Source organism: Homalodisca vitripennis, chromosome 7 (genome assembly GCF_021130785.1).
Source record: "Homalodisca vitripennis isolate AUS2020 chromosome 7, UT_GWSS_2.1, whole genome shotgun sequence".
In the NCBI taxonomy this organism is placed as follows: Eukaryota; Metazoa; Arthropoda; class Insecta; order Hemiptera; family Cicadellidae; genus Homalodisca; species Homalodisca vitripennis.
In genome coordinates this window covers 88,103,391-88,130,796 of record NC_060213.1, presented here as the reverse complement: position 1 = coordinate 88,130,796, position 27,406 = coordinate 88,103,391, and the positions used below count along the sequence as shown (strand labels likewise).

Below are 27,406 nucleotides of genomic sequence, written 5' to 3'. Positions count from 1 at the left end.
CTTTTTTATTACCAAAGTGTACGTCTGAGCCAATTTTTAGCATTAGTCCGTAAATTTTACATTTTGTGTTTAAAAATTACGGTTTTTTGAAATAGCCAAATACCATTATGTAGTATGCCCGTGTCATTTTAAACATTTCATAAAGTTCCAAGAGTAATTTTAATCGCTATCCAGAACCACTTTTGCCTTCTTTTTTAAAGTTAATTATTTACGAGGGATTTTAAAAGGATACCAGGACTACGATTATTTTCCTTATATAAAAACTAAGAATGAGACACGACTTTTCAAGAACTTCTCTCTTCTTCGGAAGTCAAATACTAAAATATAGAATTAAGCACCCAAGATGTAAAAATGTCCAGTTTAGTTCATAACACGTAGACAGTTTTAAAATACTAACAAGTTATTTTACAAATTTCCTTTGGCCAGTACTGTCAATGTAAGCCACGACATTAACACCTTAGTTTTCATGTAAGGAGTTAATTCTTAAACCAAACGTTTAATTTAATCTCCCAGCGTTAAGTAAACGTTAGAGGGACATCGATACGATGGTGGATGGGAGAACAATACCAATTTGCTACAGGAGACATAATTATGATCACGAAAAATATGGTAGAATTGGTTAACTATGGATAAATCCGATTAGATTAGGTTAGATTACGTTATTTATTTGCTTGCTGGATAGGTCATGTATAAGGTTATTTAAGGTAAATTAAATAACCTTATATTCGGTAGGATAGCTTAAGTAGGTAAAACAGGGAATAATATTCTGTACATTGTATTCTACTTACAATACATAACAACAATCTTAACTGATTTTTCAATTGCTCCTAGCGGCAACACTTTTGAGTTGTTGTACAAAATCCAATAGAGGTCTGAAATTACCGAGGTTAATATAAACTGCAGAGGCATTTTCTACTTTAAGTTCGGAGTAATTCTACAAATAGAATGAAGCTTATATTATACGTTATGAAATCCCCAAAATTACATAGCCATATCATGCAATATCCGACCTTTGTTTTAGAAAAAAACGAGCTGTTAAAATGACTAATTTATTTATTTAATTTTCAAAAATTGTTGATCAGATTACTCTTGTCAGTTTTTGTCCATTCGAGGAATATGAGATTTTATCAATATGCAAGTAATGATGAAGATGGAGCTTGTATCGGCTATTCTTAATTCAATCACTACACTGAAAAACACACCAACCAATACGGATAACTTTTAATTTTGTTAGGCCTTTCGATAGCAAGGCTATCTTCTTCAGTTTAATTTTGTGATGTGTCTGGAGAAGATAGCCTTGCAAAATTAAAAGTTATCCGTATTGGTCGGTGTGCTTTTCAGTGTAGTGATTGAAATGCGAGTACTTCGTGTCAAATAAGACAAGAAATTAGTTTTCTCCAACTTTATAATTAGTTTGCTCAATCCAAAACTTTATGCATTGTTGATTAGCAGTTTAGTAACGGGGGCTTCGCTTTCCGGCGCAGGATTGTTTTTTCTTCAAAATTTTGTTGCACATATTATACGAGACGCATTATGAAAAGAAACAATTCCAACGGAAGCCAATAGAGAAATCGCGTCGATGGATAAATCTCTCAATCGATCACCCTCTCCAAGACGGTAGATAACGCGTATCGCCGAGCCGTTTCCACCTGTGCAGAGGCAATGCGATAAACGATGAGTAGGAGCAACTAACCTATCACGAGGTGATAAGAGACGGCCGGGGAGAGGATATCTGATAAGGAGCCACAGGAGACATAAACTAGGAAACCCTGTCAGACGGACGGACGGACGGACAGGCAGACACTTTCCTCCATTGTGCGAGTGAGTGCGAGTGTATGTGGCCGACCACTCCAGCCACAGAGTTCGGCGGGCGCGGCCATTACCACCACAATGTACACAGCACAGGTGAGTCGAGTCAATCCGGCATGTTGCCTAGCTAATCAAGTGCAGTTTAAGTATTAATAAAGTCCGTTATAAAGTACATTAATTTAAATTTTAAAATTATTTTCAACTCATACTCTAGTAAAAAATTTTGTAATTTTTAAATAAATTTTTTAATAAAAATAATTTTTCAAAATTAATTTAAATGTGTATGTATAGGAGTAAACATATGATACTAATTTCTTTTTTTTTACAAATACCAGTTACACAGTACCACATTAATTATAATTAATTGATCTTTTACAATTTAGTTTAGGCTGTCAATTTTATATTTAATAAATGCTTTTCAAAATTTACAACCACAAAGTTGATGCTGTTGTGATTTTCTTTTGTTTATAACAACTGCTGTTATTGTTTGAGTTACTAAGATATGTACAAAATAGGTAGTAAAAACTCACTTATAACTAAATAAAATTTTATGGGACATATGGTCATAAGAAAATACAGCATATATTGCAATAATGAAAACTAATAAACAAATGTACTATAAAATTTTGGTTAAGGAAAACCATAACAGTTTATTTATAGTTGTGCTATTATAAATAGTATTTATTTTTTTAGTTAAGTAAAATATTTCTACATAACAATTGTATGACTGACGGTTTAAGTCTGGGGTACCTCTAGTTCTACTTGTAAGATTTAATATAATAATTAAGGCTAAAATGTAATTAAATTGGGGTTCCTAATCCAGTGTTAGTCCTGGGGTGGCAAGGAGCCTTGTAAGTTTTTCCAGGTAGCCTTTTGATGTCTTTACACTGGAATATAACAGTTGCCACAAAGACTTCCACACCACCAAACAACTCTAGAATTTTAATCTTTATGTGTAATTCATTTATGTGTTTTGATTTTCAGTGTATTTTATGTAGATTTTAAATGCAAAATCAGCCTATTACAAATGTTCTCATGGTAGCACTTAATAAAAATTTCTGCATAATCTCACGAAACATGACACCCTGAGGTAAAAAAACACTCCCTATTAAAACTTTAACCAAATTCACAACTCCATTGTTCGTGCACCTAGAAAAAAAGTAATGTGGAATGCTTGAAACATATACTCGAAATTTTGTAATTAACAATTTTTTTTGTATGTCGAACAGTTTTCAAGATAATCAATTACCGTACCAGATAATCAATTAAGACATCAAAAGGCTACCTGGAAAAATTTACAAGGCTCCTTGCCACCCCAGGACTAACACTGGATTTAATTATATTTTAGCCTTAATTATTATAATAAATCTTACAAGTAGCAAACTACAGGTACCACAGACTTAGATTTACCAAGAACCGGCGATAACAAGTTCAAACTTTGTACAGAAGTTGATCTCATAAATATCTTGACTAAGTTCGTTCATCATTTTCTTAGGTTGTTTTATTCCATTATGGTAAGCATTCAAACTTTAATAACATTCAAACTCAGTTAATTATGAATCTTGAGAAAAAAGAAATGTGTTCTGGACTGCTTATAACATCTTCTTCATTTCTCGTTATAAACACCTTTTTTGAAACTCAAACGATTTTCATGGTATTGAGTACATATAATTCTATGAGAATAAACTATTAATATTTTTTTCACTTGTCACAAAATCCATCTACTTCTTCCACTGAGCCGGAAGGAAATTTTTAATTAAATTTTGACAGGCCGCCACTAAATTGAGATAGAGACCTCTGGTTCTGGTTCTTTTTTACAAGGGTCTTTAAAATGGCGTCTACGTTGTAAAATTCAACCAAGATGTATGAATGCATGAATTATTTATTACGTCAGTTTATATATTTCTGTCAATAAAAAGAAAGGGAGGCTTTTGGACACCTGGTTTGGATTTCAGTAACCAATATAGCACATAACAATAAGGAGACCTAAATCAGGAGTCCCGATTATTTAAAATACTTATAACAAATGTACATCATCTCATGCTCCCATTGGTTATTGAGTTAATTAATAGCTTTTGCTATGGAATAATAGCAAATGATGGATTAAGAAGACACTTTCCTCTCTAATACACCAATGCTTTATTCATTTAATTCAATAAAAAATGATGTAACAATTCTATTTAAAAACATTTTTGTGTCTATTTAAATGCTCCAAATTGTTTTGGTACAATTTTCTTGTACCCTACCACAGATATTACCACAAATATATGCATGACATGTATAATTTAGTTTAATATTTATTGTTATTAGTAAAATAGTTAGATAGGAGCAATTGTTTTTAGTTTTAGCTGCTGATTTAGGGATGGAGGCCCTTTGGGGTCTCACTAAATTTATTCCTGGTCAAAAATGATTTTGATTTCGGTTGTGAATCACAAAACAAATGTTGACAATTATTTCTGAATTCTTCATTTTTGAAATAAAATTTATTATATGGGGGAGGAAGAAAGTGATATTATTTTGAATGCTAAATGTAAAACAATTTGGGAGAGTGGGAGGGCAGTATGATTCTTTTAGCTCACAAAATTTGCCAAATTGTTTTTTTTAAACATGTGGAAAAACTTGTTTCAATAACTTTACATACATTAATATATTTACCATATTTTAAATGAATTCAATTTCTTAATATAGCATACAGGAATAGATAGTTTTAATTGTTATTATATTTCCCACATTTTATACGAATTCTAGTTCTAATATAGTGTATAGGAACGGAGAGTTTCAATTGTATGGCAATGTTTTGTGGTTGTCTATAACTTTCTCTTGTAAAAAAATTAATGATTTGCCTGAATAAGGGCTTTACTACTTTTTAAAGAGTATTAATGAAACTGGAACTAAACTATCTTTGATCAATTGGAAGTATCTGTCTGAATTGATTCTTCGTAAAATGCTAAGTATATCATGAGCTTCACATTTCAATTAATATTTCTTTGTGATTTTTAATTTTGTTTCAATCTATTTCTTTGTACTGAATATAACCATAAACGTTGAATTTGGATGTAATTAAAATGCTATAGTTGTTGAATTTTTCAACAATGCAACATTGGTCACAATACTATAGTGCTTCGCTTCCTCTTGTGAATAATATAATAGTGTCACGGCTTGTAGGAAGGTTTCTGAGCTAAAGGTTAGAAGGGCTGACTTACTGTACTGTGCCCTATAGAGGTGAAAGGGAGAATTGCAGTCATTTTGATCAAGGAGTCCTTGAACATGTGGTTCCTACATGGCATAAACTGCAGATATAAACAGCAAAATAAACTCATACAAAAAGGTAACCACACACTTTTCTAATCTTTATTCTTTTGCTACATCTACCAAATTCAATATTTACAGTAAAATCCATTATTCAAGAATCTTTGAAATAAACAAAACGGAGTATTCCCTTTTTATTAATTTAAAGGATGGAGAAAACAAAATATTTTCTTGCTATTTCCTGTATTTTGTTTTTAAATTTAAGTGGTTATACACACTTTTATTTGTATTATAAAAATTTGACTTTACACAAACAATTAAGTTTACACATAATGAAGTTTGTTAGGGTCTATTTTGTTTGTTTAAATTCCTATTTATTTAATTCCAAATTGTAATCTTCTAAGAAGCACACATATAATTTGAACTAAGTTGCAACAGAACTTAACACGTTCACGACGACGGCTAATATTCCATACTTTCTTATTTATTGTTGGATTTGTAAATAACAATAGCAATAATTGCCATTGGCCAAACAAAAAGAAAGATAAAAAAGAAACTCAAGGAACATAAGGCATGTCTGAAATATCAAAAAGAAGAAAGATCGGCCAAAGCAAAACATACACTTTACCGGACACTACTTTTCACAAGTAAAATTATTAAAAGAAATCCAAAATAAAAAATTTTTTGATGCTTTTGAAAAATTTGTAATACAGAAGAACCAAAATGATTTAGTAAGTAATAAACCTGGGCCTTTCCAAAATTCACCATTACTGCCTTAATTCTAATTAAATGTTAATTTTTTCATATACAGTAGACATACTTCCTCGTCTTTTAATTTTTATCTCTGTGTATTTTTAATGACATATATTTTTATTTCAGCACTACATTTGTTTTAATCTTACTTTAACCACTTTTATTTCAGTTATATGGACCTGATGATGTGTTCCTTTAACACAAAAGGTATCATAAAAATGAAATTCAATAATTATTGGAGTGTTTGTTTTTAAATTAAGTATTATATTCAAATGAAAATTGAAAATAGTACTTAATAGTTAACAACATTCTAAAGGTATTTTATTAAATTTCAACACCTAGATTTCACTAATTGAGTAGAAATTTGAGTAAAATCGTTTGAAGAAAATAACCCAAAATATTTGTATGGTTATAAAACATTTAAAATTTTGTTTGGAATACTTTTTGGAATGTATTATGATATGAAGTATTTCATTTACTTAAGCTTATAAATAAATATGCCTTTCTACACTGATTACCTCATTCCTTAATATCAGGCACTTTAGTAAAATATATGAATGAATGAATTGAAATAACTGATTCATAACATTGCAGAATATAAGACATCCCCGTGGGACCCAATTTGTTGACTCGGGTCAGGGTCAGGGTATTGTCACATGAATTATCAACATGTTGATCTCTGGGAATCACAAAAAGGGCTAAACAGCACAGCATACTGTCGACACTATGGCTTGAAGGTCGGCTCAGTGAAATCCATGTTAATGTGGGAGACTATGGCCAGAGAAAGGGTACAAGAAATACCTCACCTGTTCCTTGAATCTCTCACCAATAAACTGCTTGCTTGGCCTTAAATAAATCAAGTGTTTTAAAGGCCAATAATAAAACTGATCAATAATAAAATTTTATTTATGCACTCTACTTTTTTTCTGGATTGAGTTAAATGCATTGAATCAATTAGAAAATGAAGCTACCACAATAAAACAAAACTGAGTGAGCTTGAGTGCATACATTATTAGTATGAATTATTAGTTAGTATACAAATAGTATCAAAAAACACTTTATTGGAAATATTTTATTTAAAATTTGATAGGCTCTGTATGTAGACACAGATTTATAAATAAGAAATTTCTATTCAATCACAATTCAATAAATAAGATAAACAGGTAAAGACTCCACAATAAATGTTTCAAAATGAAAAAGCTATTGAGGTATTGATTGTATCAATAGAATGCAAGTCATCATTCAATCAGGGCACTCCGCAATGACTCATACTGGTACTGAAACGTTTTCACTTGCCTTGTATTCAAAACAGGACATGGAATATACCCGGTGAAAAAAAGCCACCACTTATTTAAACCAGCGCAATTTTTAATTTGCTATAGATACAGGAGATCATATATTTATTATTTATACTATTTGTATTAACAGAATTTGTTTAAATCCAAGAAGCAAATTTTTTAAACAAGTAAAACTTGTTTATTCAAAAGCATTTGTTAGAAAGATTTTAAACCCATGTAGAGAGAGTGGAAAACTGAACTGATGAAATGAAAATTAGTATATCTCGATAGGCACACATTACCTTACATATCTTCCAAAAGCGATTACCTTATTTTGTTATTCTCATCTGATTACAGTTTCATTCCTGGGCAATTACATTAGGACTATTAATAAGACGAAAGAAAATAAAAATAGGTCGATCACTTGTGGAAGTTTCACTTGGTAATCTGTGCCTGGCGAAAAGTACCAGTTATTTCATCAGTCCAGTTTTTCCACTCACTATATACGGGAGTCCTCCTGGGCACACCTTCTCTGTTACCAAATGCCTTCCAGGAAGCACCAACCGCTCGACAGGCATGCAACCGTGAGTGTCAACTAGCCATTCCAGGTGTTAATTTGACAAACTGGAACATGTGCCATTACGGATTACATCATGTGTCTCTGAGAATAGCCAGTGGTCACCTCATCAAGAGCACACCTTTCACAAATTATCGCTAGATTCATCTCTTGTGATACGTTCAAAATTCCTTTCACAACATTGTCATTTACTTCCCCGCTTGTGATGAGCTCGGTTGTTTTCTGATACTGATTTTGTCAATTTATTGTCTTCCGGACACAATGACATGCAGAACACTGTTGCCGGTTGTCGGCATCACATCACGTCACATAATCAGTAATTGTGTTACGTTCAACCAGCCATAAGCACAATGGTCATTGTAATTGGTTACGCTAGTATGAGAATTACTTAATTCATGTACACACTGAGTATATACAATAATCAATAAATAAAGACAAATAATATTTTACTACAAGATAATAAATAAACTATTATTGGATTTAACAAATAAACAGTAGAAATTTATTTTTATATTAAATTACGCAATCCTTAGATAACTGCAGAAAGAAAGTTTAGTTTGATACTTAAATTTATACAATCAAATATTAAATAAAAAGTTTAGTTTTCAATATTCTTTGATGAATTTAATCACAGGAATATTAATAAAATATCTTGTATTAGTATGGTGTAAATTTTAGTTTTTATGAATCTTTAAAACAAAAAAAAAATGGTTTAAACTTTAAAAAAGACATAAAAATACTGAACTACTTTTAATTACAAATTTACACTTATTGGGTTTTTTAATTAGCAGAGTTAGAATTGAACTTTTCAAACCATGTCATTCTAGTATTTTTATTTAATATCATACCTACAATTTTTTTTCATAATGAAACAAATATTTTAAGAAATTTAAGATTAAAATTTTGATTGCACACATCTAATAAAATAATATAAAACAAAGTAATGATAATTACAAATAAACAAATAAAATGAAAAACAACGGAATTTTAAATATTCTTCTTAGAGAGGATCAAAATTTTTTTATTGATTATAACAGAAAAATTAAATTAGTATACTATTGCAAATGATTTATATATGGCTAACCTTTTCATTTATTTATAAAGCTATATAGGATATAATCACTATTGGCGAACTAGAAACCAAAACAAATTCGGACATAGATTTATTAAATTACTTTTTAAATTCTAATAACCTACTCCTAAACGCAGAGAAAACAAATGTAATTCATCTTCAAACTCGGAAAACTACAAACAAATGTCATCCTATAACCACAATTAGTAATAAAATAATTGAAAATAAGGATAGTTTTAAATTTTTGGGGTTTAGAAATAAAAAAAAACTCTTAAATGGAACATTCTTGTAGAGAAAATACTTTTAAAAATTTCATCAGGTTTATATACATTAATTAGACTGAGAAACCTGTGTGAATAAAAACCTTAATGGTTATTTATTTTTCGTACATTCACTCAATAATATCTTTTAGATTCTCAATTTACAAAGACATTTCTGTAAATAATCTAAATTCTATTATAAAATGCAGAAAAAAACCATTAGAATCCTTTTTAATCTTCATAATAGAACATCCATTAAAGAATACTTTAAAGGAGAAAGTGATGGTTAATGGGATGTATATTTTTGAAACTATTTTATCAATCAAAACCAAACTTCAGAAACTGGAACTGATAGGAGATAATCACAACTATTTCACAAGAAATCATAGTAATGTAGCAATAAGCCCCTACATCTTACAACTTTTGAAAAAAACCCGAAGTATATTGGATCAAAATCTTATCACTATTTTCTTATTGAAATTAAGTCAGAGACTACATTTAAAATTAAATTTTAAAAGTTTCTCATCAACAAGGCCATATATTCCCTTGATTAATTATAATATGATGATTCTGGAAGTAGGGTACTCCATAATTCATAGTTTTGTGCCCAAAACTGTAAAAATTGTAACTGTTTATTGCAACTTATTTAATTGTAACTATTTAACTGTAATAATTTTATTTGTAATTTTCTCTATTTTCTGTGATATATCCCATTTTTTAAGTATTAATTTTTGTTTGTTATCTAGTATGAACATAAATTAAAATTCTGAACTATTAATATATATATATATATATATATATATATATATATATATATATATATATATATATATATATATTTGTGCGTATACCAAATGAATAAAGTTTTTTTAATTAAATTGAAATGTTGAGTTTGCTTTGTTGCTATGATCAAGAAAATATGTCAAAATGTGTATATTTATGGCCATTGTAATTTACTGAGGTCTTAGTATTTTTTTGTGCCATATTTGATTTTGCCTTGTTTCCTTTATCAAGAAATATAAGTACACAGGTCTGAGAATCCTACTTCCGTAAAAAAGACAACTAAGATGGTTTTTATAACACTCTTTAAATTAATAGTAAAAGCTAGATACTAGCTTTGTGTTTGATATCTGCATTACAGTACCGACCAAGCACTGCTTATTTAATATTTGCTCAAATGTAAAGTTAAAAGTATATTTTTAATCAAATTTTTCTTGTCTGGATATTTTCTTACACTGCGCTTAACAGTGGTTACAGAAAATACTGAAATAAGAAGTATTATTATTATAAAGCTTACAGTACAATTTCAAGACTATAAATGTGAAAACATTGAAAATAGTGGTTAAAACTTAAACATATGGTTGTGCTGTCATGTTTACATTGATCTGTTGCTTAGATTTAACTAATTTTTTCAATTAATCCTATTTGTTTACTGTAATGCAACTTTAGGGACCAAGATGGAATTTTTCACAAATGTAGAAACCAGTGGAACGTAGGCTAAGGTATTTTTGAAATAAGAATAGGCCTATATGTTAAAAAGGACCTAAACCCTCTAACTGCATTCAATATTTTCCTCAAACGCCAAGCTGTTTTCACCAGTTTTTCAAGCTATTTTTCTAAAATCTATAAAACCATTGTTTTTTACTGTAAACCTACCTGTATTTGGTATAATTGTGTTCATAATGAACAGTACAATACAATTTTAATAAGTAACTGCAGTAAGTATTTTAATTTGAATTTCTTTTGGTACGTGGGAAATTGTTTTATTATCTGCATGTAAAACGTGTCATGTGAAATTTTGTAAAGTAGTGGGATGCATTTTCTATGTCAAAAAATAAGTGCAAAATGTTCATTTAACAAACTAGTTCTAGAGCTTTACAATTTTTTAATGAGGTGAATGGGTCCAAACCTATAATAAATGTTATTGCTTTGTTAAGAAAAATTAAGTTTCTTTGGAAAACTGTTAGACAATTACCCTACAAAAGAATATGTACTGCTGAAGACAGTAAGAGAAACAACTAAAATAACTCTGTATTGACATTAATTTTAAGCGTAAACAACAAAATTGCAACACAGGCTCACACACCCACTACACATAATTTGTTGGGAGGATCCATAATAGCACTACATCTATACGTAGCCCTATAATTTAACACTAATTTTCATTTGTGCCTACTTTACGATCTGAGTCTAGTTTTTAAGTGACTAAATATTTAATTTATTGGATTAAAACCTATAATTTGCTATCTGGGCCAAGATTATACCCAAAAATTCAAAAGTTGTACAAAAGAAAGACATGGCCCGGTGACACAAAGATTATTATTTAGTAAATACATTTTTTTTATTATTTCAATAAATTAATTGTGACCTAGTACTTTAATGACATTTTAAGAATTGTGTACACACTTATGTTTGCTACAACCTGATGAGTTATGTTTTAATCAGACAAAACTAATAGTAAATTGTTTGTCACTAATAGTCACTAAATTAATAGTAGAGTTGCAAAGGTGATATTTGGCCTGAGCTATAAATTTCTGTTAATGTTCATTTTGAGAGATACTGCGAATGTTGAGTTTTTGCTAGCTCCATTTCACCTTTCGCGTATGCAGCATCTCAAATTAGAAGTGGTCACAGACCTCACTCTTGGAATCTGGAATAAATAATCTGAAGAATTCAAAGGAAGATGGTGACAAAGAAGCTCAAAATAAACAACATTTCGACATCAGAGACTACAAGATCAAGTGTAATCTAGATGAAGACACCTGATGAGGCAATGAGAATACTTACCTCTTATATCGTAGCCACATTATATGAGAGATACTTATTAAAGCTTGGGCTCAACTTCAAATTAAAGGAGCCAAAAATATAAGTTCATCTGTCACTGTTTCATTTCCGATCTGAAAATGTGTTTGTATTAGTAACCAAACCATTTCTAGGAAAACAACTAACATATAACTGATTTCGTCATCTAACAATTATTCAATTTTGTTTCAGATTCTAACTCTTCTCGCCTCACTTGCACTGAGCAGGAGTCAAAAGTTCGACATTTATGGACGGCCAAAATGCTGCTCAGACTCGCTCTCTCCTCTGATTCATCAGCAACAATTTTGGCAAGACACACTGCGAGAGGCGACCTACCAGAGCATCATCCGCCACCTGGACTTTTCAGGGACTCTAGATGGAAGACTGGACAGGGACCAAAGACTCTGGCGACATCTCCGCGAGGCCAGGTATATTATCGATGAAAATCCCTCTTTGGAGAATGTTGCTGAAGAAATACGCTCAGGAACTCTACTAGTAAGATCTCAAAGCAGCACCAAACCTGATTTTGAATTTCATCAAACTGACAAACCCACATTTGAATGTTTCAGAAACCAGTGTAACGAAAATAACTCCTTGTTAGCTTTATGGCGAGTGCGTAGAACCGATAACCCTTACACCTTATGGATTAGAGTAAAACTTCCTACAGTAGCTGGTAGCCAAACAGAAGACATGTATGAGTACAATACAAAATACGGGCTTAAAAAATTAAATCCAGATCCCTTTGAATACAAATCCCTTAAAGGGCAGAAGGGGCACAGGTTTTCAATCCAGCCAAAAAAGAAGGGTGATTTTAAAAGCATAGATAGAATGGATTTTCGTTTTCCAGGTCTAAATAAAGGGTTCGGTATAGGACGCATTATGCCGACATCAATTTTATATAATTCCCCGATAAAATCTGGTAAAATAGAGAATGGTTGGGTTATTTCACCTCCAAGAAAGCCCCACCCTGGAATCATTGTAGAAACAGGCCAAAGAAAGCCTCCCAGTATTCCCAACTTTGACCATTTATCTGGCCCATTTGTCACATCTGGACCTCATGGGTTTCACCACATAATACACAGCCTTCCGTCAATTTCACCTCCTCAGAACTTAGACCATCCAACACAGGAGTACAGAGGTTTCCTCCCTTCTATAGGACCAATTAGTCCACCTCCTCCCATACAGGACAGAATATTCCTACGATCCCCGCTATGTTCTCTATTATAAGCAACCAAATGCGGCCCCTCATCACACAACAACCACAACTAAAAACTTCAAGCCTTCAACAGAATTTGTAAAGTACTCTGAACTTGATCCGTTTTACCATCCAGAGGGTGAATCTGGTTTAATGCACACATCACCAATGCCCGAGTTTCCTCACGAAAATTTTCATAACACAAAACTGAACCCACCAAACTCTATTAACGAGCAATTGCCAATGAATTCACCGATAGGAAACACAAATCCTTCATTCCAGATCATAGTTGGAGATTTTAATCCCATTGAAGATACTACAACAGAAAGTTCATCCCCTGCATCAACAATCCCACCAATGCCAGCAATCACAGTTACACCAAAACCACCAATTAAAATTCCAATAAAACCTAATCCTGGTGTTGGATTAAGACCAACTTACAAAGTTCCAGTGACCACAACTACCAAAATTCCTCAAATAACAACCAAAAAGACACCATCTACAACTGAAATACCTCAAACAATATTATTTCAAAAAATACCCACAAAAGCACCCGAAGACTCTGAAACTGAAAATGATGGAACAACTATTAAAGCTTTTGGGGAGAAAATCAAACCAAAAATTCCAGCAACACCAAAACCTAATCAGTCAACAACAGAGTATCAAAAAGAAATATTTGGTTTGAAAAAACAAAAAGGGAAATAAGAAACCATCCATTAAGGAACAGATAAACAATAACATCAATTTAAAAAATGAAGCTACCCAGTCAAATACTGAAGGTATGGAGGAAATAGAAACAGCTGGTTTGTTTACAGAATTTACAACTGAGAATGATCAAATAAGATCATCTTTCATGGGTTTTGAAATTACGACTGAAAATACCAGTGGTGAAGAAAAAATAACAAATAAATATCCTCACGAACTGAACGAGAACCCAAAGGAGATCCTTGCAACTTTTAACTCAACAGGAGTGACCGCATCAGAATTTGAGCTGACAGAAACTGAAGTAAATACCAATTCATCAGACACTGAAACAGAACACCTCCAAACAGACCCTACTCTGAACGATTACTTTACAGAGGGCATCACAGAAGTAAACAACGAGACAACAACTGAAAACTTCCAATCATCAGATGACAGTGATTTCTTCTCTTCTTTAACAGACAGCTTCTTTGCCATTGAAGCCACCACAGAAAAAAGTACTGGAAGAAAAAATGAAACGTCAGCGGAGAAACAAATACCTCAAAACATAGATGCAGAGACGCAAGAATCTAAACAACAAAAGATCCAGTATAGGTTACTGACGTTCCCAGGAGATTCTGTATCGATTGTGGCAAACAGAATCTCAAAAACTGTTTCTTTCAAAACTGCTGCAGGGAAAGAAGGGAAACTACTCGCAAAACCACTTATAACAAGCAGACATAGCTTTTCAGATGCATACAAAGACTATAGTACTATTTTATAATAAATATTGTAATATAAACGTAATTATTTAACATCCTACGTTGTTATTAATTCAACCTTACCAAATAGTGGCATTAGATTCTGTAAAAATGACTCACTGTTCACTTTTCAAGTTTTAAAACACATTCAGTTTATTCATCGTCTCAAATAACGAGCCAATAAATTAGATGATGTTTCAAGTGATGCAAAAGGTGATAATCGCTTAGGGCAAGGTCAGGGCGGTAAGATAAATTATTCATAACTTTCCATTCAAAGAATACATCATTTCCCAGGTCTGAACAGCTTTTTGTTATAGGCATGGTGTTTTGCTGGTGGAAAACCTTTTGGTTCATGCCACAAGGAACAATCAATGCAGAAGTCTACTGCACAACACTAGTAAACTCTTGGCTGCCAGAACAGGCAGCGAAAAAGTTTGAAAAAGGAATTTAAAATTCAAAACAAGGCAACTATGTAGGCAAAAGGATGAAATATATGTAGAGCTGTTTTTATATTGTTTAGGTTTTAAACAAAAAAATAAAACTCCTTATTTTAAAAATGTCCTCCTGTAATAACAAAACATGTAAATACAAAATGAAAAGACATATTATGTAGAACCCGAGAGCAAATTTTCTTTTAATATTGTTTGGTTTTTTAACAACAAAAAAACCCTTACTTTAAAAATTCTCTCTTTAATAACGTAATAATAATACTTTACAAATAAGTAAATACAGTATATTGAAGAAAACTTGTGATTCAAACACAAATCACATAAAAACATATTAAAAATATTTATAAACATTAAATTCTGTTGTAACACATTATTATGAAAGAGTACACATATGTACAGATTTGATGAGATAGATCCAAAAATTTTTATTGGATCTATTTTAAACTAAATTTTAAACTAAAAAAAGAAAAATACTATTTTGTTTTAAAGGCTAATAAGCAGAGTAAGTAGACACTAATTTTATTATTATTATGTGAGTAAACATGTACACACATTGAATAAATATTTTATTTGTCTACAAAATTAATTGTCATTATCCACTAAACTAATCATTCACTTGTGGTTTATTTACTAAAAAAAAAATCACCAAACAAAGATGCCATAAATGCACTGAATTGGTGACGTGAAAGGCCAGACACACTTCTATGTTGCCAGACAGAGACAGAGTTTACATTATTTTCAACCATGTAATGCTAGATTACTCCACTTGGGTTTCTACTGATACATCGTTCATTCTGTTAAGTGTACATATTTTTAGTACATAGGTTACTCCACAATGGTAAAATAAGGGAGTCAGATAGCTCAGTACTTTCATTGGCAGTACTAACAACCACAAGAAAATAAATTTTCCATTTAATTGAGTAGTGTTATACAGAATACAAAAGAAAATTAAAACAAGTTAAAAGTAAACTTGTACCTAACTTCTATAAAAAATGTGATTTTAATCGGATCACAAATTACCAATTTATGAATGTTCAAAGTTGCTGATTGGTTGAAAATCATTAAAAGCCGATATCTTTTTCCGTTATAAACAACATAAAAACTAATAGGTATTGTTTGTAAATATTTTGCTTTGAACGACTAAAAACATATGAATAAGCTAAATTTTAAACCCAGCAGGGATCACTTCTGGCTGGTTTATACCTTCCAGTTGAACCTACCACTGGGCACAGCAAAAACCGATGTGTCACTTAAATCTGGGCAACTTTATGGATGTCTAGGAGCGGCACATCACTAACCAACCGCAAATTTCGAGATTCTGAGGTTCAAGGGCAATTCGATAGGTCTAGCCTACTGTCGGAGATGACTGTTGGAGTTGGTGGGGTTTGTTCCCTAACCTCAGAGATTCTTGCTAGCCTCAACAAGGGTCTGCCACCCCCCTGCCTACTTTGACTGGAGAGGCTGTTTCAGAGCTGGCCTCCCCTTCTTCCGGGGAGACATGACTTTGAGATTTAGTGCCCTAATTCTTCCTCATGGATCTCAATAGGAGGCGGCCCCTAATCCCTAACCTTACCAATCCTGAATATCCTCTCACTCCAGAAGCAGCGCTAAGGTTCTTATAGGACTAAGTGCAATTTATAAGCTTCATGTCCTAAGAGAGGAAATGAAAGCTACATTTTAATGTTACTCCCATTATTGTAGCTCTACTGATTAGTATCTGGTTAATGTTCAAACTTGAATATAAATACATTTTGATCCAGGAGTAAGTATACTTGTGCAGACTTACCAGCACCCTCCCCAGCATACTTGTAGTGGGGTTCTGGTTTGGCAGGGACCAGAGCCTCATATGCTTCTGGGACGATCTCTCTGATCCTCTGATAGTACGACAGCCTGGAAAAATTCCAAATCAGCGATTTAATTAAGCACAGATATTCCACAGGAATAATAATTAATAAAATACTGATTTAATAATATCGGTTGAGAGATAAGCGAGATAATGCGCTTTTAAAAAGCTGAGTACTAAACAATATCAACTGTCATTATGTGATATCCATGATTGGTTGTTTTAATTTTAGCTGCTCTAACGAGCTAATTATAACATTAAATTGTTAGATTGTGATCATAATATTCTTAGCTACTGTAAAAAGTCTTTCATTATAATATTTAAAAACTAAAGAAAATTTCATGCAGACTTCATGTAAAAAAAACATTCCATTATAAGTACTAATAAGAGAGCTGTGACAGTATAAAATTTTGACCAAAAGTTATTTAAGCACACCGAGTGAACGATAGTATAAAAAATGAACTAACCACAATGATTTGTTAAAATTGTTATTACACACAACTTTGTCCACTTAGTCTTTGCTGTATCTCTTATAGTTTCCAAGATCCCTTCAGTGTATATCAAATTTGGAACACACTGTATAATAGTTTTGTTCAAATAAAGTTATTAAAATAATATAAACATAAGTGTGTTCTCTCGTAACTGAGCAGCCCAATCAATACAATCCAGTACTGCGTGAGGCGATTGACGGTAATTCGACCGAGAGAGGGTTAAAAAAACATTATCTCCTTTATTTCTCAACGAATTAACGTTTTAAGCTTGGTATTGTTGGATTTGTAATTAAATGTTCAAACTAAAATGTAAAAACTTTTGACTTTTTAACTCTTTTAGGACCAGGGCAAAATTTTATGTAAACAATTTTTTTCACTTTGGTTCATGTTCCAAAAACTGGACATGAAAAATGTACAATTTTGAATGATTTTGGGAAAATAATAATATAATTATTTATTCAAAAACTCTAGTTTTAGGTGTTATTTCTTTTACCTATAATATATTACATTGAAAAATATATACTTAGGCCTATAATGAATATTAATACAGTACAGTCTCTATAACAAAACCGTTCAGTTCTAATCTGGCACTGTGATGGTGTAGATGAATCATCAGTAGTTTTCAAGCCTTCATTCGACTCTTTCTTAATTAGAATTGGAATTTCAACAAGCAACAGCACGTTTTACAAAGTTGGAATCGTATTAAAAACTATACTTTATCCTGACTTTACCTAATGTAAACTCTACTCTAATCTACGAACCTGAGAGACTTGAGTAACACCTCTTTGATGAACTTGGGTGGCGGCAGTTCTGGGTCCAACCGCAGACAAGAGTTCCAATCGTCCCAGCTCCAGCGGAACTGGAAGTTGCTCAAATGGTACGAGAACCAATGGACAAACCTAGGAACAATCACACAATCTTCAAGGAGCTATTTTAAAAATTTATATACAAACTACTCACACCAAAAAATGAAAAACATTTGTACATAAGACTTTGAGCATCTGACGGCACAATCGGTGGTGGTGTATTAATGTTATATTTTCTAAAATAAATTCAATGAATCAGTTTTATTTCACACAGCGCAACACTATTCTTACCACAACCCAAATCAATTGTTGGGTCACCAACTTTCAATAAAAATAAATATTGGAGTTGTCAGATGAGGGCTTGTTTTCAATTTTAAGAACGAAACTACTTTACTAGATAGTGCTATTTCAAAATGATCCCTTTCCTTATCATGTTTTAGTAACATGATAAACAGCTGATTGTGTGAAGTTGACAGAAATTTGCACTGTGTAACATGAGTGGAAGATACTTAACATAGAGGAATATTTTTTTGTTTCTATTACCACTCTCATACAGTATATTTATAATAATAAGAAACTAATGATGAAAGTTGCAATGAATGCATCTTCTAACAAAATGGCATATCAAATCTATCTCTATATTTCTATTGAGGATTTGTTTGAAACACAGTTAAGACACAGTGACAGTATATAAATGTATATATAGGAAAATACTGTGAATAGTGTATGACCAGAAATTTTAAACAGTACTGTATATTTTATAATGAATCAATCAACCTGCAGTATTGTTTTTTTTTTTTTTTTTTTTTTTTTTTTTTATTTCTGACAAAGAAATATGAAAATCAGGTGATTGTATTTTACCAACTGTTTTGCCAGCTTAGTCAGTCAAAGCATTGTTGGCATATGTGTATTATCAGGTTTATGCTTTCATTTACAGACAGTTTCTGTATTTTACTGTGTTATTATTGTGTTAGGCTATTAAAATATAATAAATGTAGTACAGGAATAAAATAATACAATTATTATTTAATATATCTGTAATATAACAATATGGCTATTGAAAGTAATGTAAGAAGTTACTTGTTACACAAAAATTTGCTAGTTTAATAAGTTATTTTATTGCAATTTTGATTTTACTGTGTGGTTATAAAGTAATACAAATTTAAAATTAACTGTGTACTAATGCACTCTTAATGGCCCTGCTATTTTCTCGTTCAGCTCATCAGGCCCTAAATGGGGCCCACTGTATTGTGCAGCTAAAAAAAATCAATCCTTATCCAAGCGTAGCTGTAAACTGCTGTAATCTCTTGGCCAAATATGGAACTTAACTAATATTTCCTTACTTAAAACACATTCAATTGTTCGCTGGTGAATGTTTGGTAAGTGTGAATGCCTAGATAAACATTCTTGTAGGCAGCGTGTCACCACTTCTGTTCGGCCAAAATCTTCACCCTGTGAGTGAACTTTTGTTTTCAGTGAAGAAACCCTGTAGTCGCAGCCATTGCTGTCCGTTTCATGCTGAGATTTTGTGTTTCAAGTGAAATTATGCATTCTATACACACCATGCTGCAGTAGTGACAACTAGTAAAGAGCAGTTTTGGGGCAAAGAAAAAAACCCTTCTTTTAATTTTATATGATCAGTTTACTATAGAAAATATTTACTATGAAATCCACAAAAAGAAATTCATAAAATAAAGAATAGTTGTAAAGAGAGGTGTTTACCAAACGGACACTGAACTGTTGCAACGAATTCACGACAGCCATGGAGCAGGTAGTTTTATAACTACCAAATTTGTTACAATAAAACACCACATTAATTTCGTTACATCTCATTGCATTGTGGATATCGGATTTATTCAATTTAAACTAGGCTACAGGATGTGATTAGATTAATAATTAATGGTTGAAATTCTAAGATTTTTACAAACATGTGAAATTAAAGTATTTTCATTATAACATTTATTTAGTTCATATACGGTTACGCAATTGTTGAGTGGAGTTGAGAATCTACTAACTGAGATTTCATTCAAGCTGAGTGAGAGATCAATAGTAAGGGACAAACTTAATGGCCTGACAAGTGCAAAAGGATTAATCGAGTTATAAACATTTGTTTTTATAATTATTAAATAAGTATAAAATGCATACACTAGTGATATTAATATAAAAATGAACTTACCTGTCAAAGCAACTTGTGTTCATTGTATCAATCCTTAGGAACAGTATTTCAGTTGCTTGTGCAAGTACCTGCAAAATTAAAAAGTTTTCAAATATTTTGGATGGTAAAGTGCCCAGTAAGTACGAAATATCCCATTTGTATGTTTATTTTAATCTTCTATGCTATCAAAACTCTCATCTCTTAATAAAACATAGAAATTTCATTAATGAATATATAAGGGCTGTTCGCAAAGTAACCTCATAATATGAGAAGGGAAGAGGTAGCATGACCATTGTGTTAGTCGGCATTCTGCCATGGTAAAATTAAAGTTGTCGAGTACTAGTTAGTTTTCTGTAGCTCTTCAAACAGTTTTCTATTATTAAAGTCGAAGTATGTGCTATCAATTTTTCACATCTAAGCAGTATTCAGCAATTTGCACTGTGTATGGAATGAAATGAGGTGAAGAAGTAGTTCGGGAATGGGGTATATATTTTAAAAATGGTCGAACATACGTCCATGATGAAGTTAAAAGTGACATGCTTTCTGTGGTTCCGATGAACTTGTTGATAAAATCAACAAAAGGATTCTTCACAATCAATGACAATTCACTATCTCAGAGCAATTTTTATCAATCCTCACATATTTCCAAGACGGTTTATTCTGAGATAGCGACAAAAAGGTTAGGCTACTGACAATTCTGTGTTCAATGGGTTCTGAAAAGTCTGTTGGAAAATCACAAAACAGCCAATCTCATCAAATCAGCTCTGATATTGACTTTCTCATGTGCAATGAGACAGAAAAACAATCATTCCTCAACTGAACTGTAATAGGCTAAGAAACATGGATTAAGTACATAAATTATGGAGACCAGAGAACAATCAAAGCTGTGTGGTAAAACTCATGACGTTGAGGAACTCAAAGATACAGTTTCCAGCTGGCTCACAACACAGGTGGCAGAGTTTTGTGTAGAAGGAATTTCTAAGTTAGTGCATATAAATTATAGAAATAATAAAATTTATATGGAAATTGTTGAAAATAGAGAAATTGTGTAGTTTCAAATGTACATAATTATATATTTTTATCTACTTCTTAGTTTTAATTATAACAAACCGGAGATTACTTTCTGTTGAAGGGTCCTTGTAATTAATTAATGAAGTTTAAGATGTAATATCCAAACTTTGTATTTCAAAATGACAAAATAAGTTCAGTCAATGTACCAACAGTGATGGAAATCTTCTTGACCCAAACAATGAAGGTCTTCATAATTCAGGAGCAGAGAGCCAATATGCACTGTATAAGAACATAACCTGGATTTTCCTTAAATCTATAAGAGGAATTTATTCTAAGAGAGATCGCGAGCCACATCAAATTGGTGGAAGTCTGAATGGGAGGATATTGAGAGGGTTAAACATATGTAATGATTATTTTTCCAAATTATATTTTTCCTAGCTAGTTACACTTAAAACCAATTGTCAAACACGTAAATAATAGTTGTACAACTGTCAGACAACTAGATATAAGATAAAGAGAATGATAGTTACAAATTTCAGAGTCTGTCAAATGACACTGATTAAATGTTTATTTATATATTTAACAGTTAATCATATGTATGTATCAAGCTAAAAACCGTGATCTGAAAAAAATTGATTTTATATTTTTTTAAACAATTTTAAGAAAAACTAGGTTGTAGACTTATACAATGCAAATTGGCCTTTGGCTTCTATACTATTACCACAAACAATTGTCCTAATACTTATACGTTTTTGCAGTACAGAAACTATAAAAAAGAATTGCACATTAAAAAAATTGATTATTATTTAAATACTTTTTAAATTCTTCAATTTAGGATGTACGCAGAACAATTAATCTGAACAATTAGACTGCCAGTTTAGCTACCTGAGGCATAGTCCCTGGTTCTAGCTTGCACAACTCTATCAGCAGTGAGCCGTAGAAGACTTCCAGGTAGCGGGGAGTCGGCAGGTGGAACAACTCGCTGAAGATCACTTCTACGATGCAGTAGTCCAGCGGGATGTTGGCCCGATACGGGAATGCCAACAAATGAGCAGCACTGAAACAATTAAAACAGTATGTGAGCAAAGGGGAATAGGGATCAATCTAACATTTTAGGGAAACTGTATGTGAGTGGGGGGTATAATGATCAATTCCTCTTTTTAGATTAAACTTAACTGTAATTATGGAAACTGTTATGAATGAAGGGGATAAACATCAATTTAATGTTTTATTTCAAACTGAATTGAAACGTGTGAGTGAGGGGGTATAGAGTGATCAATCTAACTTTTTATTTCAATAAAATGTTTTATTTCAGGACTAACTGAAATAGGGAAACTGCATGTGAGTGGGTTGTATAATGATCAATCTCACTTTCTAGATTAAACTGTAATTATGTAAACTTTACATGAATGAAGGGTATAAAGATTCATTTAATGTTTTATTTTAAACTTAATTAAAACATGTCTAAGTGAGGGGAATATTAATCAATTCAATGTTTTAGTCCAAACTTAACTATCAAGTCAGTCAGTTTCTTCTTTTACTACATTAAAATTGTCTTAACCTTACTTGGACTTACCAGTCTTTTCTCTCAAGATGGGACATTTCAACGATTTGATGTAGATGTTCCTCGATTAGAAACCTCTCTATTGAGTGAGCCCCTGGCAATACTGGACCCTTGAAAATATAATTAAATATATCAAATGTGACACATCAATATCATAGTCCTCTTAACACATAGTTAAATCTTATATCTAGCTGCAAGAAAAATTATTGGCTATATTACATTTCTTGTCAATCAAGTCCCGATTAGTTTGGAGAAATGTATAGCAACAATGTGACTTGTCACTTATGTAAGAAATCAATCATCTAATTTAATTAATAAATTTATTAAAATTTAGAAATACTTTTGGTGTCAAAATGGACTTTGGCGATGGAGATTATAACTTATTTTAAAGACATCTACTGACCTAAACAAAAAACATATCGATCATGCTCTTTTATGGTTGAAAGTTAGTTAGTTCAAGCAACTGTAAAAGCAAAATATCAAAAGTCTTAATCAAATCACTTTTAAATTTCTGGAATATATTTTGCGCTACACTTACTTCAGGGCAGTCGGTGTAGTCGAACATCCGAAACACGACCCAGGGCATGGGGTATGTGTGACTGTCGTGATGAGGTGGCGGTAGGATGGTGGGGATGTTGTGTTGGAGAGCCTCACACAGCACACCGTCAAACGCCAAATAAGGTCGGACCAGGTGCTTCTCGGTCCAGTTGTCTGAGCGTAATTTACGGATCTGAGCCCAGAGGCAGTCCAGATACTGCAAGTAATTTAAGTGATAATAGTGCATTTACTTACATTGTGGAGAAGACAGTTAGGGTGAACTGTTCAAAATGAGTAATGGTCAGGACCTTCTTTTTGTTTATTTGTTCATGAATGCTCTTTAGAGGTATTATGCTGGATTTTTAGCTGCGATTGATTGGATTACAAATAAATTTAATATGCAAGTTGTCATATTATGAGTAGAATAATGGAGCACTTTTTATCAGTACGTGCTCTGCCAACATTACACCTTACATTGTTTTTTAACTTCCACACACTGACCTACAGTACTTCAAAGGGTACTTAAAAAGGGAAACAATACCTTTTTTGTAAATGCTGGGGGGGGGGGTACTTACAAAACATTAATTGCTAAGTTAAGAACTACTGAAAACTTTTTCTTGCGTATAATTCTTAAGAAACCTCAACTATCAAGTTCTTTTCCTTTGTACCAGCAGTTGCGTATTTTACCGATCCAGTATCTTTTCATTTTTAAGGTCCTGAGATTGTTTTTTATTCGGAGTGGAAATAGAAAAAACGTCATGCCAAATCATCTTTACAGTACGAGAAGCTTTGAAAGTAAATATTTTAAACTACCCAAAGTAAATAAATCGATTTTCCATCATTCCTTTAAGTACTTGGCTCCGAAATTTTTTAACCAACTTCCGCTTCACATAAAAAATGCAAGAAATGAGAAATATTTTTCCAGGATGACAATCACTTGGCTTTATTGTCAAAAGGACATAGGCTACCTCACAAGCTTCTAAGTATAACAGTTTATATTTTTATACTAGGGTCATTCCACATCAATTCAACCAGAAAAAAATAATTTTTTCACCAAACACCTCAGATTTTTATGAAACTTGGTACATTTGTTCTATATATTAGAGATTAATAACACCACCAAATTTTAAATTTTTATCTCACATACTTTTTTTAGTTATGGCACTTTAAAGTTTGGTCGTTTCTCAGTTTCCGAGCATTGGATAGTGCCCAGTAAAACGTGTATAGGATAGAAAAAAAAATTCTCATTCACTTATTTGGCACCCAATCTTGGTGAAATTTTCAAGGTAGGTTTATATAAGTATAAGGAAGTTAAAAAAAATATATAACATAACCTAAGCTAAGCATAAAATATTATAAAAAAAATATTTTTTGAACTTTTTACAATTTAAAAAAACGGGAACATGGCTCAGCGTAAAATTAAATATCTCAAAAAGGGAATGAGATAATCAAGAATTTTTTCCCCCCTAAATTATCTATATGAAGTGGGCTTTAATTTAATAAAATAAAAAGTTTTGTGTATTTTCTTCCTTCTATTAACTAAGGCCATTGCAAGTTACAATATATTAATTACAATCAAAGCGAGGTTGTACCCAGTCTCAATGGCTACAGATTGTTAAATGAAAATTAAATAAAATTTTTAATAATTTTAATTTAACATTTTAATAATTATAATGTTCTATATAAACATTATAATTATTATAATATTTATATAAGCTTAGTTTAACACAGTACTGTACCTAAGTTCAATGTTTCAACATTCATGTTTAAATAGATTAGACTACAGAAATAAACAGGCAGATATTCTACCTCCTAATCTGGGCAAGTTGCAACACGAGGTTTTCATGTCATGACAGGCTGCTTTTCTAGGCAGTGTATCTGACAGTTTATGAGCCAGTCTGTTACTAGTGTCCCAAGAGGTAACAGTGTTTATAAGCTGTGGTGGTTATAAAGTGGTGTAGTTTACCTTTCTTTGGATTTATGATATTGTGTTAGTGTGTGTGTCTGAGTGTTGAATTGAGTTTTAACTAAGGTGCCAATCTTTAAAAAACCTAATATTAATACAAAGATTAATGATATTCCATATACTTGTATAGATCAAATTTTTGAACTTAATTTTTGAAATTTTCGTTGTTTTATGATGCATTTTGTAAAGAAGAGAAATTTAACCTGCTTTTAAATCAATTAGAAATGGACAATAAGTGTAGTATAGGGCTATTAAAACTGACAGAATGCCACAAATTAACTTATGTTTACAAAAAAAGGGCTAGAAAATGTTAGTGATTTGTCTGAAGAAAATCTCAAACTTGATTAAAATAAGAAGTGAATTAGATGATAAGGAAAATAATTAACATTTGTTTGCATCATACAGAGTTTATTTTTGACCAAGTACGAATTCCTCCAAAAAGTCTGTTGTGATCCTTTTAAAAAACATAAGAAACCCATTAAAAATGGCTTAAGAGTTGTAAGTAATTCAGCAAAGTCAGGCCTGTATCACAAAAGGTTTAAAGGTAAAACCAGGGGAAAAGTTGTGCACCAATTGCTCTAAAAAATATATTCTCTACTCCAAATGACTGTGAAGAAGAATCACATGATGATGATCTTTTTAACACTGCAGACTGAAACTGAAACTCAGTTACAAAAAGAAGAGGCTATTGATTCTCTAAATTCCTCTTTAACGGATATTGGTTGTTTCACCTCTTAAATTTACATGCGTTGAATGAAAACTCCAAAATTGGTTATGCACAAAATAAATTAGAAAAACTGCATCAAAAATGTAAAAAAGAAAATTGAAACAGTTTTAGATGTTCAGTTGCCACCAAAAATACCTAAATTGCAAAAAACAGCTGAACAAAAAGCAGATGAAATGGACCTGCTTGTTGAGAATATAAAAAGTGAAGTAAATAAACTTTCATCAAAAAAGAAAATACAACTATTAACGATTCCAGCATCACTGAATTGGTCGAGAACAAAAATCAAAGATGCCTTTGAAGTGTCTGATTATTCTGCTAGACAGGCACAAAAATTGTACAAAGAAAAAGGACTTTTGGCTGAACCTGAACCAAGAAAGATGAAAGAAACTCAGTCCTGAAGTTGTGGAGTTGGTCACAAATTTTTATCAAAGCGACGAGCAATCAAGAGTTTTGCCAGGTATGAAAGATGTAGTAAGCCTGGGAAAGAAAAAAAATATGAGAAGAAAAGATTAATTTTAAGTAACCTCAATGAAATATTTGCAAACTTCAAAAGGGAACATCCTGACATAAAAATAGGGTTCTCCAAGTTTTGTACTCTTCGTCCCAAATGGTGTGTTCTGGGCTGGTGCTAGTGGAACACACTCTGTTTGTGTGTGTACTATTCATCAAAATGTGTTGCTCTTAATACATGCAGCACAACTGGAAGAGAGTCACAAAGATCTACAAAATCTTCTTTTATGTGAAAATCCAACTCAAAACTGCATGTTAAGGCGATGTGAAAACATGTCCCTCAAAAGACAATCTGACAACATTCTTACAAGCAAAGTTTGAAAACTATGAAGAAGATGATAGAATAGAATTCAAACAGTGGGTAGCTACAGACAGGACACAGATGATAACACAAACTTCAACTATTGATGAATTTGTTGACGAGTTGGCAACAAAAATAGAAAAACTGATCCCTCATTCTTATATTGCAAAAAAAGCCAGTCCAGCTATTTTAAAAGCTTAAAGGATAACTGTGCGCCAAACGAAGCCATTATATCAATGGACTTTAGTGAGAATTTCTCATTTGTGATTCAAGATGAGGTGCAGGGTTATCATTGGACCTCAGACTCCTGTACTGTTCAACCAGTAATTATTAACATGTGTGTTGTTGACGAGGAAAAAATAGTCTCATCACATTGTGTAATCTCCGATGACTTAAATCATGATGTTTGTATGGTTTATAAAATACAAGAAACCCTGTTAGAGTATGTCAAGGAAAATTATCCCAATGTCACGGATGTTCACTATTACAGTGACGGTTTGCGCCGGACAGTACAAGAACAAATACAACTTCATGAACCTTTCACTTCATGAAAAAGACTTCAAAATTAAAGGCCAATGGTCCTTTCTTTGCTACAAGCCACGGCAAAACT

The 27,406-nt window shown here is 32.0% G+C and overlaps 2 protein-coding genes across 2 annotated transcripts in view; one reads left to right on the top strand and one right to left on the bottom strand.

Annotated features, from left to right (window-relative positions):
• Positions 1 to 27,406, bottom strand: part of LOC124366034 (nuclear cap-binding protein subunit 1) — a 61,284-nt gene that overhangs the window by 19,279 nt on the left and 14,599 nt on the right. The window contains exons 6-11 of the mRNA XM_046822238.1: positions 23,294 to 23,509; positions 22,768 to 22,865; positions 22,077 to 22,248; positions 20,202 to 20,269; positions 17,981 to 18,118; positions 16,672 to 16,775 (exon numbers count right to left, since the gene is read on the bottom strand). Of these exons, the coding sequence (XP_046678194.1) occupies positions 16,672 to 16,775; positions 17,981 to 18,118; positions 20,202 to 20,269; positions 22,077 to 22,248; positions 22,768 to 22,865; positions 23,294 to 23,509 (796 nt within the window). The remainder of the gene's footprint in view (positions 1 to 16,671; positions 16,776 to 17,980; positions 18,119 to 20,201; positions 20,270 to 22,076; positions 22,249 to 22,767; positions 22,866 to 23,293; positions 23,510 to 27,406) is intronic.
• LOC124366035 lies at positions 1,753 to 13,535 on the top strand. Its single transcript, XM_046822239.1, has 2 exons — positions 1,753 to 1,905; positions 11,992 to 13,535. Exons 1-2 carry the CDS (start codon positions 1,891 to 1,893, stop codon positions 13,024 to 13,026), a joined length of 1,050 nt encoding a protein of 349 aa, XP_046678195.1. The 5' UTR covers positions 1,753 to 1,890; the 3' UTR covers positions 13,027 to 13,535.